This window comes from Heptranchias perlo, chromosome 5 (assembly GCF_035084215.1).
Source record: "Heptranchias perlo isolate sHepPer1 chromosome 5, sHepPer1.hap1, whole genome shotgun sequence".
NCBI lineage: Eukaryota > Metazoa > Chordata > Chondrichthyes > Hexanchiformes > Hexanchidae > Heptranchias > Heptranchias perlo.
Window position 1 is genome coordinate 41291097 of NC_090329.1, and position 14990 is coordinate 41306086.

The following is a 14990-nucleotide window of genomic DNA, read 5'->3' on the forward strand; positions in this document are numbered from 1 at the left end:
TGATAGCACTGTCGATGACACCTTCCATCACTTTGATGATTGAGAGTGGACTCATGGGGCTGTAATTGGCTGGATTGGATTTGTCCTGCTTTTAGTGGACAGGACATACCTGGGCAATTTTCCACATTGTCTGGTAGATGCCAGTGTTGTAGCTGTACTGGAACAGCTTGGCTAGAGGCACAGCTAGTTCTGGAGCACAAGTCTTCAGCACCACAGCTGGGATGTTGTCGGGGGCCCATAGCCTTTGCTGTATCCAGTGCACTCAGCCGTTTCTTGATATCACGTGGAGTGAATCGAATTGGCCGAGGACTGGCTTCCGTGACGGTGGGGATATTGGGAGGAGGCCGAGATGAATCATCCACTCGGCACTTCTGGCTGAAGATGGTTGCAAACGCTTCAGCCTTGTCTTTTGCACTCACGTGCTGGACTCTGCCATCATTGAGGATGGGGATGTTTGCAGAGTCTCCTCCTCCCGTTAGTTGTTTAATTGTCCACCACCATTCACGACTGGATGTGGCAGGACTGCAGAGCTTTGATCTGATCCGTTGGTTGTGGAATCGCTTAGCTCTGTCTATAGCATGTTGCTTCCGCTGTTTAGCATGCATGTTGTCCTGAGTTGTAGCTTCACCAGGTTGGCACCTCATTTTTAGGTACGCCTGGTGCTGCTCCTGGCATACTCTTCTGCACTCCTCATTGAACCAGGGTTGATCCCCTGGCTTGTTGGTAATGGTAGAGTGAGGAATATGCCGGGCCATGAGGTTACAGATTGTGCTGGAATACAATTCTGCTGCTGATGACCCACAGCGCCTCATGGATGCCCAGTTTTGAACTGCTAGATCCATTCTGAATCTATCCCATTTACACGGTGGTAGTGCCACACAACATGTTGGATGGTGTCCTCAGTGCGAAGACGGGACTTCATCTCCACGAGGACTGTGCGGTGGTCATTCCTACCAATACTGTCGTGGACAGATGCATTTGCGACAGGTAGATTGGTGAGGACGAGGTCAGGTAAGTTTTTCCCTCGTGTTGGTTCGCTCACCACCTGCCGCAGGCCCAGTCTAGCAGCTATGTCCTTCAGGACTCGGCCAGCTCGGTCAGTAGTGGTGCTACCGAGCCACTCTTGGTGATGGACATTGAAGTCCCCCACCCAGAGTACATTCTGTGCCCTTGCTACCCTCAGTGCTTCCTCCAAGTGGTGCTCAACATGGAGGAGGACTGATTCATCAGCTGAGGGAGGACGGTAGGTGGTAATCAGCAGGAGGTTTCCTTGCCCATGTTTGACCTGATGCCATGAGATTTCATGGGGTCCAGAGTCAATGTTGAGGACTCCCAGGGCCACTCCCTCCTGACTGTATATCTCTGTACTGCCACCTCTGGTGGGTCTGTCCTGCCGGTGGGACAGGACATACCCAGGGATGGTGATGGAAGAGTCTGGGACGTTGGCTGAAAGATATGATTCTGTGAGTATGGCTATGTCAGGCTGTTGCTTGACTAGTCTGTGGGACAGCTCTCCCAATTTTGGCACAAGTCCCCAGATGTTCGTAAGGAGGACCTTGCAGGGCCGATTGGGCTTGGTGTTTTGCCGTTGTCGTGTCCGGTGCCTGGTGGTCCGATGCCGGGTGGTCCGTCCGGTTTTATTCTTATTATGACTTTTTGTAGCGATATTTTACAACTGAGTGGCTTGCTTGGCCATTTCAGAGGGCAATTAAGAATCAACCTCAATGCTGTGGGTCTGGAGTCACATATAGGCCAGACCGGGTAAGGATGGCAGGTTTCCTTCCCTAAAGGACATTCTCTTTCGTACCAGACATTACTTTTCCCATCTACAATGTAAAATTTGGTAAAATTACATTTGCCCTCTCCCATATCTGGGGAGGCTCTTCTAGCATGTCCTTTGTACTCCTGGGCAGAATAAGAGGAAAAGTTTGCCCTCGGAACAACCTTTTTAAAATTTCCCCCAACCCCCCTCAACTTTTTAATGTCTCACTGCTATGGTTAGTACTTCCACTTTTGTTATTCCAAGGTTGTAAATGCACCATCCTACACACTTTTCCTCCTCCCTGCATACTTTCTATGTTGAAGACTCATTGCACTCTCTCCTGCTGAGGAATTCCTTGCCTCTTTCCTTCTACAGTCCTAAAACACAAGCTTGGCATCATCTAATTATTATTTACTGGTTTAGTGGTGTCCTACTCTTTGAACTTTGGCCCTTTCTGTTGGTTTCTCAATAAAGATAAACATCTGCTGTATTTTGAGATAATTTAAATTAATTGCACTTGTTACTGAGATGCAATATGAAACACAAATGGCATGATGTCCTGCTGAAACTGTACAGGTATGAGATGTAGCCGTCTTTAACACTCTCCGCATATTGTATTACGCCGTACTGTACTGTTTCACCTTGCGACTTTTCAGTGATTGATATCTGGTAATCCACAAGGACTCGACCAATCATGATTGACTTTTTAATTGGATTATTTCTTTATTCGTTCTTAAGCAAAAATTGGCTTCTATTCAAAGTGAAGGTTTATTCTGACAGATTAATACTCAAAATAAATCACAGATTTGACTGATATATGAAATGAAAAAAAAATCCTTGCAATAGTTCTATCTTAATTTTATAAACCTTTGTAGAGATGAATAAATGTGGCTCATCATTGCTTCTCGTGACCTGCTGGAGTCATAAGGGCATGGATGAACAGCTCAGAGGTATAAGTTCTCCATCTGCACTGCCATCAAAGTATTTATTACCATGCACTGAATCTACACTGCAGCTATTGTGTTTTTTTGTAGCTTTGCTTTGAACTGTACTAAAAAAGTTTGGAGTCAGGGCCTGAACTGAGACTCCCTCCTCCATGGAATCTATTCTTGCAGTGTAAATGCAGCCTAATACAATCCATTTTGGATCAGTTACTCAGAATAGAAAGGATTCTTAACTGAATCCTTTTGCAATGCTGTTCTTTCCAAATTTCTGTTGTTCAAAAATTGAATGTCATTTCAACAGGAGGGTGTCACAAATTTACAGTACTATTTTAAGAGGAGAGTTCACATGAAACAGATTAGCGTTAATGGGATGAAATGGGAATGAATGTAGCAGTTACAGCAGCGATCTCTTGGGCTTGCAACTTTCTACCGTGCAATGTACTGCATAAACGAAGGATCTGCATGTAGTATGTTGACATTTCTGGAAGAGAGAGCGGATGGCAAAGTTCAATCACAGCAACTTGCATTTATTTAGCATCTCTTAATGCAGAAAAATGTTCTAAGGTGCTTTTAGAGAGGGAAAAATAAAAAGGATGCTAGCCATGCTGGGAGAGTTAGGAAAGATAATTGAAAGCGTGTGTGAAAAGAAGGCTTTTAAGGATGGAGAGAGAAGCAGAGAAATGCAACGGATTTAGGCAGGAAATTTCAAAGAGTGTGGTTGAGGCAGCTGAAGGCTTTGCCGCCAGCAGCGAGATGAAGTGGGGGGCGGCGGTGGGAGGGAGAAATGCACAGAAGGCTACTGTCAGTAAAACACTATCAAAAGGCTGCTGGCATTTTTCCAGCAGTACACAGAAGATGTGCTGTGATCTGGGTTCAGTTAATACGCCAGGACTGGAGCTGAACAGCCCAATTCATTTTGTATTCCTTTTGATATGTGCTGTTCCTCGAATCTCAAAAGCTGCTGTAAGCACCAAAATAAAATTTAATGCAAAATTAAAATCAAACAAGGCATGTGTACTCATGTCCCACCTCACGTTTTTGTTGTGTGAGTCCTACCAAGACATCGGCCCTGGCTTCCTACATTGGATTAAATGGCAATACCTCAATTGCGCAGAGAGCAGTTGGATAGTGATAGAAACTGTTCCTCCCTTTGTAATATCAAACCAAGTTCATCAATCATAATGGGGAATAAACCCAAGACAAAGGGTTGGTGCATACTGAATCAAGATTGAGTAAGATAAAGAGAGCACTTTCAGAGGTAGTAATTCCATCATCCTGTGGTCCTTTTCAATTCCTAAATTGTTTTAATTTAAAAAAAACCTAGAAAAACAATAGTGCTCTTGGAAAGCTGCTGTGGATCTACATGTAGGGAGTTAATAATCTGACCTATGTGCTCCCTTGTGAGCATCTTGTGAGTAGTTGCACTCCTATCTGAGTCAGACGGTCATGGGTTCAAGACGCATTCCAGAGTCTAGAGTACATAATCCAGGTTAACACAGGAACATGTAGTCAATAGCAGTCACAACATAAGTTTTAAGATAAAGATTGAGAAGGACATAAATAAGACAAAGACCAAAGTAATAAATTGGGGGAAAAAAAGCTGATTTTTCAGGGGATGAGAACGGAACTAGGGAAAATAAATTGGAAAATTTACTGATAAAGAAATAGAACGACAGTGGGCAACATTTGAAATGATGATCAATAGAGTTCAGGAGAAATATATCCCACTAAAAAGCAAGAATGAACTAGCCAGTAATGACACAACATGGATGAATAAAGAAATAAGGGCAAAATTGACACTAAAGAAAAAGGCATACACTAAGTACATAGACAACAAAGGAGATGATAATGAAAGGGAATATGAACAGGCTAGGAAAATTGTTTGGAAAAAAAACAATTAGGAAAGGCAGAGAGAAACTCAAGGATTAAATTATCAAGGAATATAAAAAGAAATAGTAAAATATTCTACAGACGCATAAATAACAAAAGAAAAATAGGGATAGGGCCACTGAGGAATACACACAAACTCATGGGTAATAACAGCATAATGGTAGAAATAGTAAATAGTTACATTGCCTCAGTATTTACCAGGGAGATTAACATGGTGGGCATGATATTGGAAAAAGAGAACAAAAAAGATATAAAGACATTTAAGATAGAAAGGGCGGGGGGGGGTGGGGTGGAGATAATTGATAAATTAATCAAACTTAGAGAGGAAAACCCCCCTGATCTGGATGGATTGCATCCATGCAAACAAAGCACTGGGGTTCATTTCTAGAGAGAGAGAATTGAAAAGAGAAGTTGTTAAACCTGTATGGAACCTTGGTTAGATCATACATGGAGAACTGTGAGCAATTCTGGTCTCTATTATAAAAAGAATAAAGTGGCACTGGAGAAGGTGCAGAAAAGATTTCCTAGGATGATACCAGACTGAGGGGTGACCCCGCTAGAGGTCTTTAAGATTATGAAAGGGTTTGATAGGGTAGACGTGGAGATGATGTTTCCACTTTCGGGGGTGGTGGGGGGGGGAACCAGAACAAGGGGCCATAAATATAAGATAGTCACTATTAAATCTAATAGGGAATTCAGGAGAAACTTCTTTACCCAGAGAGTGGTTAGAATGTGGAACTCGCTACCACAAGGAATAGTTGAGGCGACTAGCAAAGATACATTTAAGGGGAATCTCGATAAGTACATGAGGGAGAAAGGAATAGAAGCATGTGCTGATAGTTAGATGAAGTAGGGAGGGAGGAGGCTCATGTGGAGCATAAACACTGGCATAGACCTGTTGGGCCGAATGGCCTGTCTCTCTGCTGGACATTCTATGTAACTTCAGTGCAGTTCTGATGCATTTTCAGATGAGACATTAAACCAAGGCTCCGGCTGCCCTCTTAAGAGGACGTAAAAGATCCCATGGCACTATTTGAGGAAGAGCAGGCTAGTTCTCCTTGTGTCCTGGTGAATATTTATCCCTCAACTAACTTTGCCAAAGCAGGTTGTCTTCCTTATTTCCCTACATTACAATAGTGACTACATTTCAGAAGTACTTCATTGGCTTTGTAGCATTTTGGGACATTTTGAGAGAGTGCAAGGTGCTGTATAAATGCAAGTTGCTTGGACTGTACAATCGGAGGACTGAAAGATGTGAGGGTGCAAAGCTTGAGGCGATTGCAAAGGTAGGGTGCACCGAATGTATGAAGGGATTCGAAGATAAAATATTTAAATTTCACTGTTTAGGGGAGACAGGAAGCTAGTGTAAATCAGCAAGGTAACGGTGATTGATGGTGAGCAAGATAGAATAAGATGTGGCTAGCTGAGTTTTTAAGAAATTGTTATGAATGGGAGGCTAGCAAAGAGGACTTTGCAAAAATTGAGTCTAGAAGTGACAAAAGTGTCGATATTGCTTTTGGCAGCAGTGCAGTGAGTTGGGGAGGAGGTGGGTAATATTGCAGAGATGGAAGGAAGCGGTCTTGGTGATGGATAAGATGTGGGCAAGCAAGCAAACAAGATAAAAAGTCTTTGGCTACTAATGATTCCCCTAAATGAATATACAGTGCAACTCATGGAAGCCATAATGGTGGGTCATTAAGCAGGGATGTAATGATGGAACTGTATAAAACACTAGTAAGGCCACAGCTGGAGTATTGTGCGCAGTTCTGGTCACCACATTACAGGGCAGACATAATTGCTGTGGAGAGAGTGTGGAGAAGATTTACAAGAATGTTGCCAGGGCTTGAAAATTGCAGCTACGAGGAGAGATTGGATAGAATGGGGTTGTTTTCCTTGAAGCAGAGGCGGCTCAGGGGTGACTTGATTGAGGTGTACAAAATTATGAGCGACCCAGATAGAGTGGACAGGAAGTACCTGTTTCCCCTAGCGGAGAGTTCAAGAACTAGAGGACATAGATTTAAACTGATTGGTGGAAGGATTAGAGGGGACATGAGGAGAAACTTTTTTTACCCAGAGGATGGTGGGTGTATGGAATTCGCTGCCTGAATTGGTGGTAGAAGCAGGGACCCTCAACTCTTTTTTAAAAAGTACCTGGACCTGAACCTGCACCTAAAGTGCTGTAAGCTGCAGGGCTACAGACCGGGTGCTGGAAGGTGGTATTAGAATGGGCACCTGGTTGTTCTTCAAGCCGGCGCGGACACGAAGGGCCGAATGGCCCCCTTCTGTGCTGTATCTTTTCTGTGGTTCTAGTAGCATATTGTGTTCATAGTAGTATAGTAGGTAAAGCACAGGAGGGGGGCATTCGGCCCATTATTGCTGTGCCAGCTCTTTGAAAAGGCTATCCATTTAGTTCCACTCCTGCTCTTTCCCCATAGCCCTGTAATTTTTTTCCCTTGAAGTATTTATCCAATTCCCTTTTGAAAGTTATTATTGTATCTGCTTCCACCACCCTTTCAGGCAGTGCATTCCAGATCATTACAACTCGCTGAGTTTTAAAAAAAATGTTTCCTCCTGTTGCCACTGGCTGTTTTGCCGATCATCTTAAATCTGTGTCCTCTGGTTACCGACCTTTCTGCCGCTGGAAACGGTTTCTCATTATTTATCCTTTCAAAACCAGTCATGGTTTTGAACACCTCTATCAAATCTCCCCTTAACCTTCTCTGTTCTTCGGAGAACAACCCCAGCTTCTCCAGTCTCTCCACATAACTTGGGTCCCTCATTCCTGGCACCCTCTTGAAGGCCTTGACATCCTAAAGTGTGGTGTCCAGAATTGAACACAATACTCCAGCTGAGGCCTAACCAGTGTTTTATAAAGGTTTAGCATAACTTCCTTGCTTTTGTACTCTATAATAAAGCCCAGGATCCCAAATGCTTTTTTAATAGCCTTCTCAACTTGTCCTGCCATCTTCAAAGATTTTTGTACACACACCCAGGTCTCTCTGTTCCTGCACCCCCTTTAAAATTGTACCATTTAGTTTATATTGCCTCTCCTACCAAAATGTATCGCTTCACACTTCTCTGCATTAAATTTCATTTGCTGTGTGTCTGCCCATTTCACCAGTCCGTCTTCGTCTTCCTGAGGTCTGTGTTGTATTACATGATTCAGTAAGTCTCAGGCCGACGAGCACTAAGGAAGGACAAAGTAGATGGATTTTTTTTAAAACATATTTTTGAAGCTACAAACCGTTTGCCATCCTCCTCCACCAGGGATTCTACCAGACTGATTCCTGAGTTATATAAACATGAGCGGTTTCACTTCCTTGTCTCCTTCCTGTAGGTTTGCAGAAGTTGTGAGGTTAAACAAACTGCAGGAACATAAAAAAGGGAAATATGTTTGCCTTGTTGTTTTCTCTTTATCCAACCAAGTCTGCCCTCTCACATTTAAGGCTATTTCAGATATGGCGAGATGTCAAGAAACTTTGTCAGATGACTTCTTACCACAGTGCTGAGAGCACATTTCTCGTTATCCAGAAATCCCAGATCAGAGTCTTGGGGTTGTCTGTCATTGAAATCAGTCAGTATCGATAATGATGAGTTCTGTGAACTCTGGGAGCCACTTGTCTGATTTATTAAAACCTTTCTTGAGTTTTATAAACGTGAGTGGTCGTGCTTCCTTGTTTGCAAAAGATTTGCAGAAGTTAAGAGGTTAGGCGAAGAAGACATGAATGTAGAAAGGGAAGAAACAGCATTCTTTCATTCAAAATACAGCTAACTGCCTCACTGTGGGTGTCTTGAAACAAAAGGATATCTTCCAGAGCACAGTTATTCACTAATTACTGCTTGAAGGCCAATAAGTCTTCGTCTATTCATAAATATATACACAGCAGCATCCCAGAGCTGTTGGGCTGTGGACAGACATTTAAAAAAAAGTACATTGCTGAGGGTAACAAGTAAATGGAAAATTGGGCCACAATTTTATTTGTGTGTGTGTATATATATATATATATATATATGTATGTATGTATGTATGTATGTATATATATATAATGTGTGTATGTATGAATGGGGATGGAGCTAAAATCTGAAATTATATTTTTTGTTGCTCCTAGAGATGGAGAGTAGGAGAAATGTAAAATGATTATTTTATTTTTATAAAGGCCTATGAATGGGCTGACTGAAATGGAGCTTATTGCTTCTCATAGTACCTCACTTAGCAATTTGACTTATTAGTATCATTTATCAAGGCCTAAATGACTTGATCCCTGCTGGGATCTGATACTGCAGCCTTAAATGTATAGAGATATCACTGTGAGGTTGAGAGATATCAATGTTATCTCACTGCTGGATCTTTACTTGCTGACCTACTTAGTGCAATTTCAAACTCAAAATGCAACTTCCAAATGCTCCTGGATGCCAAAAGGATTGAACTCTTGTGATGAACGATTAACTCTCTTTATAGCAGTTAGTTAAAACCTAACATTTCCTTGCAAGGGCAGTTGGAAAAAAAATGTTTTGGCTTTGCTTTTCTAGCAGTGGCTCATGCAGATATCTACGTGATAAGACAAATATTTGGCCTTTTGTTTCCTCGCGAGAAGTAGAGCAATAATAATCTGGCACTGGCATTGACTGAAGCAATTTAATTTTCATTCAGTGGAACTTCAGCTAAAAGTGATTTAATGGTGAATGATTTTAAAAAATGTATTCAACCTGCTTTCTGGTATGATTAGTCACCAGACTGTAAATCACCCAGATAGTACCAGACCCCAAAGGATAAACTGAAACCCAACATATAATTCTGAGGGGGAGGGAGTTGTTTTAAATGGATGTCAAGACAGTTTGACAAAAGAAAATAACACACAATTATCCCTGGCTTTGACATCTGGATGCAGTTTGCTTAAATGCAGTCACATAACATAATTTATTTTTCTGAAGTACTGAAAAGGGCTATAATTTTCAGTAATGAAAATGTCAGAAAACAATCAATTAGAAGGTTATGAGCTGTTGAATAACATCGCACTGAAATTACCTTGATTTAGCAATTATGAATTTTCAAGTATGCATACTCTTTCCATGTGGTTTGGAGTCTTGCTATTCAAGTAAAAAAACATATAGCCTGTGTCTTCCCATCACCTATTGTGTACACACTTTTAAAACCAAAGCTTGGTGTGACTTAATCACTACTTCTTGAATTACCTTATCTTCTCTCCTACTCATTTCAACTTTGGTGGCGTCCTGCATTCTGGGCCTTGGCCCTTCACCTAAGTTTCTCCAAAGAAAAAGGTACCTTGTGTAGTTTACTTGTCCACCTCCACCTGACTCTTGCATTCTTAATTAGCTTTTAATAGTTGAGTGCCTCAAGGAGGCTACAAATATTAAGACTTGACGGTGGACTGGATGGTACAGGGGGGGTCGATGCTGTCCTTTCATCTCTGGGACTTGGATTCAGATCCAGTTAAGATTGATGGGATGAAATTCTTCTTTGGCTCGAAGGATCCTATGTGAAATGAGTTTGGACAGTCTCAAACTAGTCCTAATGAGTGCAATCCAATTCCTATAGCACAAAACGGCCACTAAACTTTCACTGAATTAGTAGCCTCATTCAGAGAGGCCATAGAATGGCTTGTGTGAAAAATGGTGCAGTAAGAAATGCTCTTCTGAGGTGAACAATGAGACCCATTGTCGGGGAAGAGTACAGGGAGCTTTATTCTGCATACTTGATTTGGAAAGGCTTGATTTTACTCATGTCTGCATTGGAAAGTATTTTATTCTACAGCATTAACATCCCTTATTTTGCTGAATGTAAAATTTAAGGTGAAATTTAGCGGTAAAGTTAATAAAACTGTTTAATTCATGATTCTGATGCAATATGAGCATATAATAGCTATTGTATGCAATCACATTTCTCTAGTTTATTGGTTTATATTCTGTATATTATTATGTGGAGATTTGTTTAGTGACAGTTTTCTTAACCAATGTCCATTATTGGCTGCACAATTGGCAATGAAGAATTTTGTGCATGATGCAAATGCAGAAGTATAGGAGGCATGAAAGGGATGCAAAAATATAGGAAAATAATGTGCATGTTAGAGCCAAAAATAGATATAAACCAGAAATGATAGTGGACTATAATAGTTTATGAAAATGTATGTATTGACATTACTTTGCTATTTTAACCGATGTGTTTGCCTATTTATTTTAAACAGATGTCTCCCATCAAAATAGCGGACAAACTAATGCCATACAATGTATTGCCATACACACACAGTAATTTCTAGGCTGTAGAATAACAGTTGGATTTCAGTGCGTTCCAATGCTGCGACATGTTTGCAGGATTAAGCAAGCCTCCTAAACCAGTCCAGAAATGCTCAAACAGTCTGCCAATACCATCTGAACCCTGAGAAAAGATATTGGCCCTTTTTAACTAGAGATTTCCAAGGTTTTGTCTTCATGGGGTGGTATAGGTGGAAACCTCAGGGCCACGTATGAAATTTAAATCAATATTCATGTTGCTGATAATGGTTCGTGGTGTTCTAATTTAGGATTAAACTACCAATCCAGCACTGCCAGAACAGCCCCCTTCAAACCTCCAGGCCCATTATATTCAAACGGGATGTACCAGGAAATAAGAACTATAAATGCAAATTGGACTGAGTTACCTTCAAGGGGCAGATCGCCAGGGTTTAAGGGCTGCATATGACCATGAGCCACAGGTTGGCCACCCATGCCGTAATTTTGGCGAGCACAACTGTTTTATGTAATATAAAGTCACATTTGTCCTTATGACTGGTTACTAAGCTGTGAATCACCATGAATGTTTTGTCTGTAATTATCCACAAACATCTATCACAATAAGCATTTGAAATGATAATTGCAGGTTTGTCATGTGACCAGATGAGAGGCTACAGCAGCAGTATTCACAAGTCATGCCACATGACAGGAAGGGCCATGATTACACTAACCGTTTTGCTGTAGTGATATTGGGACATTACATGACCATTACTGTGAGGCAATTGACTTTCCCAGAAAATTGTGATTTGGTAATCCGGTAAAGTAAGGACGGTTTGTGACTTGTGGTATAAGTTTAATATTGCACATGTGAGTTACAGAAGCAATTTTGATTTACATTAATGTCTTCTGCCCTTGGCTATGGGTGTTACCTAAAATGAATACCTATGTTTATGGCTTTTGTGCTAAATGTATTCCTGTAGCAGCATGAATGTCACACTGATTTGCTGCTGTGGCCCCATTGGTGTCCATCCAAAAAGCTGACCGTGTATAGGGGTATGGAATCACAGAGTTATACAGCACAGAAGGAGGCCATTCAGCCCATCGTGCCTGTGCCGACTCTTTGAATGAGCTATCCAATTAATCTCTCTTTCCCACAGCTCTGCCAACTTTTCCATTTGAAGTATATATCCAATTCCCTTTGAAAGTTACTATTGAATCTGCTTCCACCACCCTTTCAGTGAATTCCAGATCATAACAACTTGCTGTGTTTTTTTTAAATGTCTCCTCATCTCCCCTCTGGTTGTTACACTGGAGCTAATACAATTGAATACAGTAACAGCTGAAGCTGACATGATTCCCTGGAATCCAGTGTGTTTCATGCCACCATAACATCATGACTGGAAAATCTCCTGTGTTAATCAGCAAGTCCAATTTCATATATTCACGTTGATAAAAGATTTAATGTGTGCACTTCTAGATCATACTCCCTGGTGTCCCTGTTTCTGTTGAAATTTGGAGAGAAGAAGCATTGTGTGTGCATAAGCACATACTTGTAGTGCATGGTATATTGATTCTAGGCCTGGGTAGTGGCAATGCAACTTTTGCAGGAAAGTGGAGTGCTGCTTGTACAGGGAGAGTAGTCCAACTGGGATGATTGAAGGATCACTAGGGTATGTTTGCTTCTCTGTTAAGTTAAAGAAGTAAAATACTTTTTCTTCATATACCTAAGAAATCATGCCTCAACATCAATGTGCCCTACTTGCACTAGCTAGATAGGTTTAACAATGATAATCATTCCTATTGTAACCTTTTGGAGGATACTTTACTGTCTGACTTTGGATCCTTTGAACATTAGTCATATACTAATGGCAAAAGACACATGCTTGTTTCTGACCACTATACTGGTCCAGATCAGGTGCAACATTTTGAAACATTTATTTATTTGCTTTTAGAAAGTTGTTCCTTTACACCTGGCCACTTCACCTATCATCATGTCAGAAGGTGCTGCACTGATGGAAGCAACAGTGGGGAGAAGCTTACTTGATAGGCAGAGACATTTAGAATCTGCTGGAGTCTCACAAGCATCAATAACTATTCACGTTACGCAGCCCTCTCCAGAGAATCAATTGAGTAGCAGCTCTGTGAAGAAAAGAAGGAAAAGGAGACGCAAGCCAAGAGTGGACAGCTTAAAAAGGGATGACAATGGAGATACTTCAGAGAGTGAAGGCATGTTTCCGATTGAAATCAGCTCTGAAGAAGAGGTGGAATTCACCGAAACTACAAGGTATGTACAAAAAAAAAAATCTTGATGCAATAAGTCAGGGAAACAACTAGAAGTTGTATTCGTTCATAGAGATTATACTCTTGGTTCAATTATCTACAGCTTCACTCAGTCACAATTGGGATTCAGGAAGAAATTTCAGAGTTTTACCTATTTGGTTATGCTCTTCCTCTCAGGGGATTAATTAAACCGCCTTTTAAGATCGATTGTGACTATTTTTGTACATGGGCCGAATTTTTTTTTGTTTCATACTTCCTTATGTTCTTGTATATAAATTAAAGATGAGGTACTTTTGAGTTACTAATACAAATGTGTGGCTAAAAGAGAGTAATAGTTTGACATGAAGATTCAGGAGGTTGTTATAGTCTGGTTTGGTTCAGTTGGTCTGACTACTGTCCAGTATATTAATAAGCTTCAGCTTATTGCTGAAGCCTAGGCAAAGCTGAAGCTGCAAAATTGTATAATATTTTGTTTACTGTATCTTAAAAAAAAAACAAGTTTCTGAGAAACGATATAAAAAAAAATCATTTTTAGTATTGCTATAATTTACACAGTCCCTCCTTCCATTATCAGTCACTTCCTTTGCATTGCACGCCCTCTGAATTTTCATTCTGTTTTCCTGTATATTAGACTGTGTGCATCCATGAAGAAAAAACACAGATACAGCAACAAAAAAAATCTGATTTATTTTCTCAGACGCTTGGAGAGTCTCGTTGGCTATTTGTACAATTCAGACTGATGCTGGCTATCTCAGCAATTGAGAATGTATATGAATTGCTTGTCCAAATCTGTCTTTTAACCCAGGATTCTGTAAAATACAAGTGGGGACTGCACAGATCTGAACCTGACTGGAGCTAACATCAGCCCATTGATGGCCAGTTAATTTTCCAAAGTGAATATGGAATTGTGGATCTTTGTCCATCAATTATCATTTTGGATGTTTCTGGCTGGAGAAACAAACAAACAAACAAAAAAGTAGAATATGCTGAAAATACACAGCAAGCGAGTCAGCATCTGTGAGGAGAGAGGACAGTCAGGGTATTGGGCAGAGCACTCTTTCTGTTCTGTTAAGTAGAAAGATAAACAAGCAAATTAATAAATTGAGAGAGAAGGAGATTAAAAAAGCACAGGAGCTCCAATTATCGGAAGTTAAGGGGGGACCAGTGGATGTAGTATATTTGGATTTTCAAAAGGCCTTCGATAAGGTGCCACATGAGGTTGTTACACAAGATTAGGGCTCATGGGATTGGGGGTAATATATTAGTATGGATTTAGGATTGGTTAACGGACAGAAAACAGAGTAGGAATAAACGGGTTATTTTTGGGTAGGCAGGTTGTAATTAGTGGGATGCCACAAGGAATCAATGCTTGGGCTTCAGTTGTTTACGATCTATATCAATGAGTTAGTTGAGGGGACCGAGCGTAATGTATCCAAATTTGCTGACGATGCAAAGCTAGGTGGGAAAGTAAGCTGTGAGCAGGCCACAAAGAGGCTGCAAGAGGATATAGATAGGTTAAGCGAATGGGTGAGAATGTGGCAGATGGAGTATAATGTGGGGAAATGTGAAATTATCCACTTTAGTAGGAAGAATAGAAAAGCAGAATATTTTTTAAAAAGTGAGCGACTAAGAAATGTTGGTAGTTAGGGGGATTTGTGTGCCCTTGTACATGATTCATAGAAAGTTAACATGCAGGTACAGTAAGCATTTAACAAGGCAAATGGTATGTTAGCTTTTATTGCAAGGGGGTTGGAATAGAAGAGTAAGGAGGTCTTGCTGCAATTAGGGCTCTGGTGAGACCACACCTGGAGTACGGTGTACACTTTTGGCCTCCTTTCCTAAAGAAGGATGTACTTGCCTTGGAAGCTGTGTTGCCTACCCGGTGC

The 14990-nt window shown here is 41.0% G+C and overlaps 1 protein-coding gene across 4 annotated transcripts in view; it reads left to right on the top strand.

The window, feature by feature from the left end:
- Window positions 1–14990, top strand: part of lpin1a (lipin 1a) — a 138170-nt gene that overhangs the window by 56129 nt on the left and 67051 nt on the right. For all 4 annotated transcript variants that reach the window (XM_067984282.1, XM_067984285.1, XM_067984284.1 and 1 more), the window contains exon 4: window positions 12777–13108. In XM_067984282.1, coding sequence (XP_067840383.1) covers window positions 12777–13108 — 332 coding nt within the window. The remainder of the gene's footprint in view (window positions 1–12776; window positions 13109–14990) is intronic.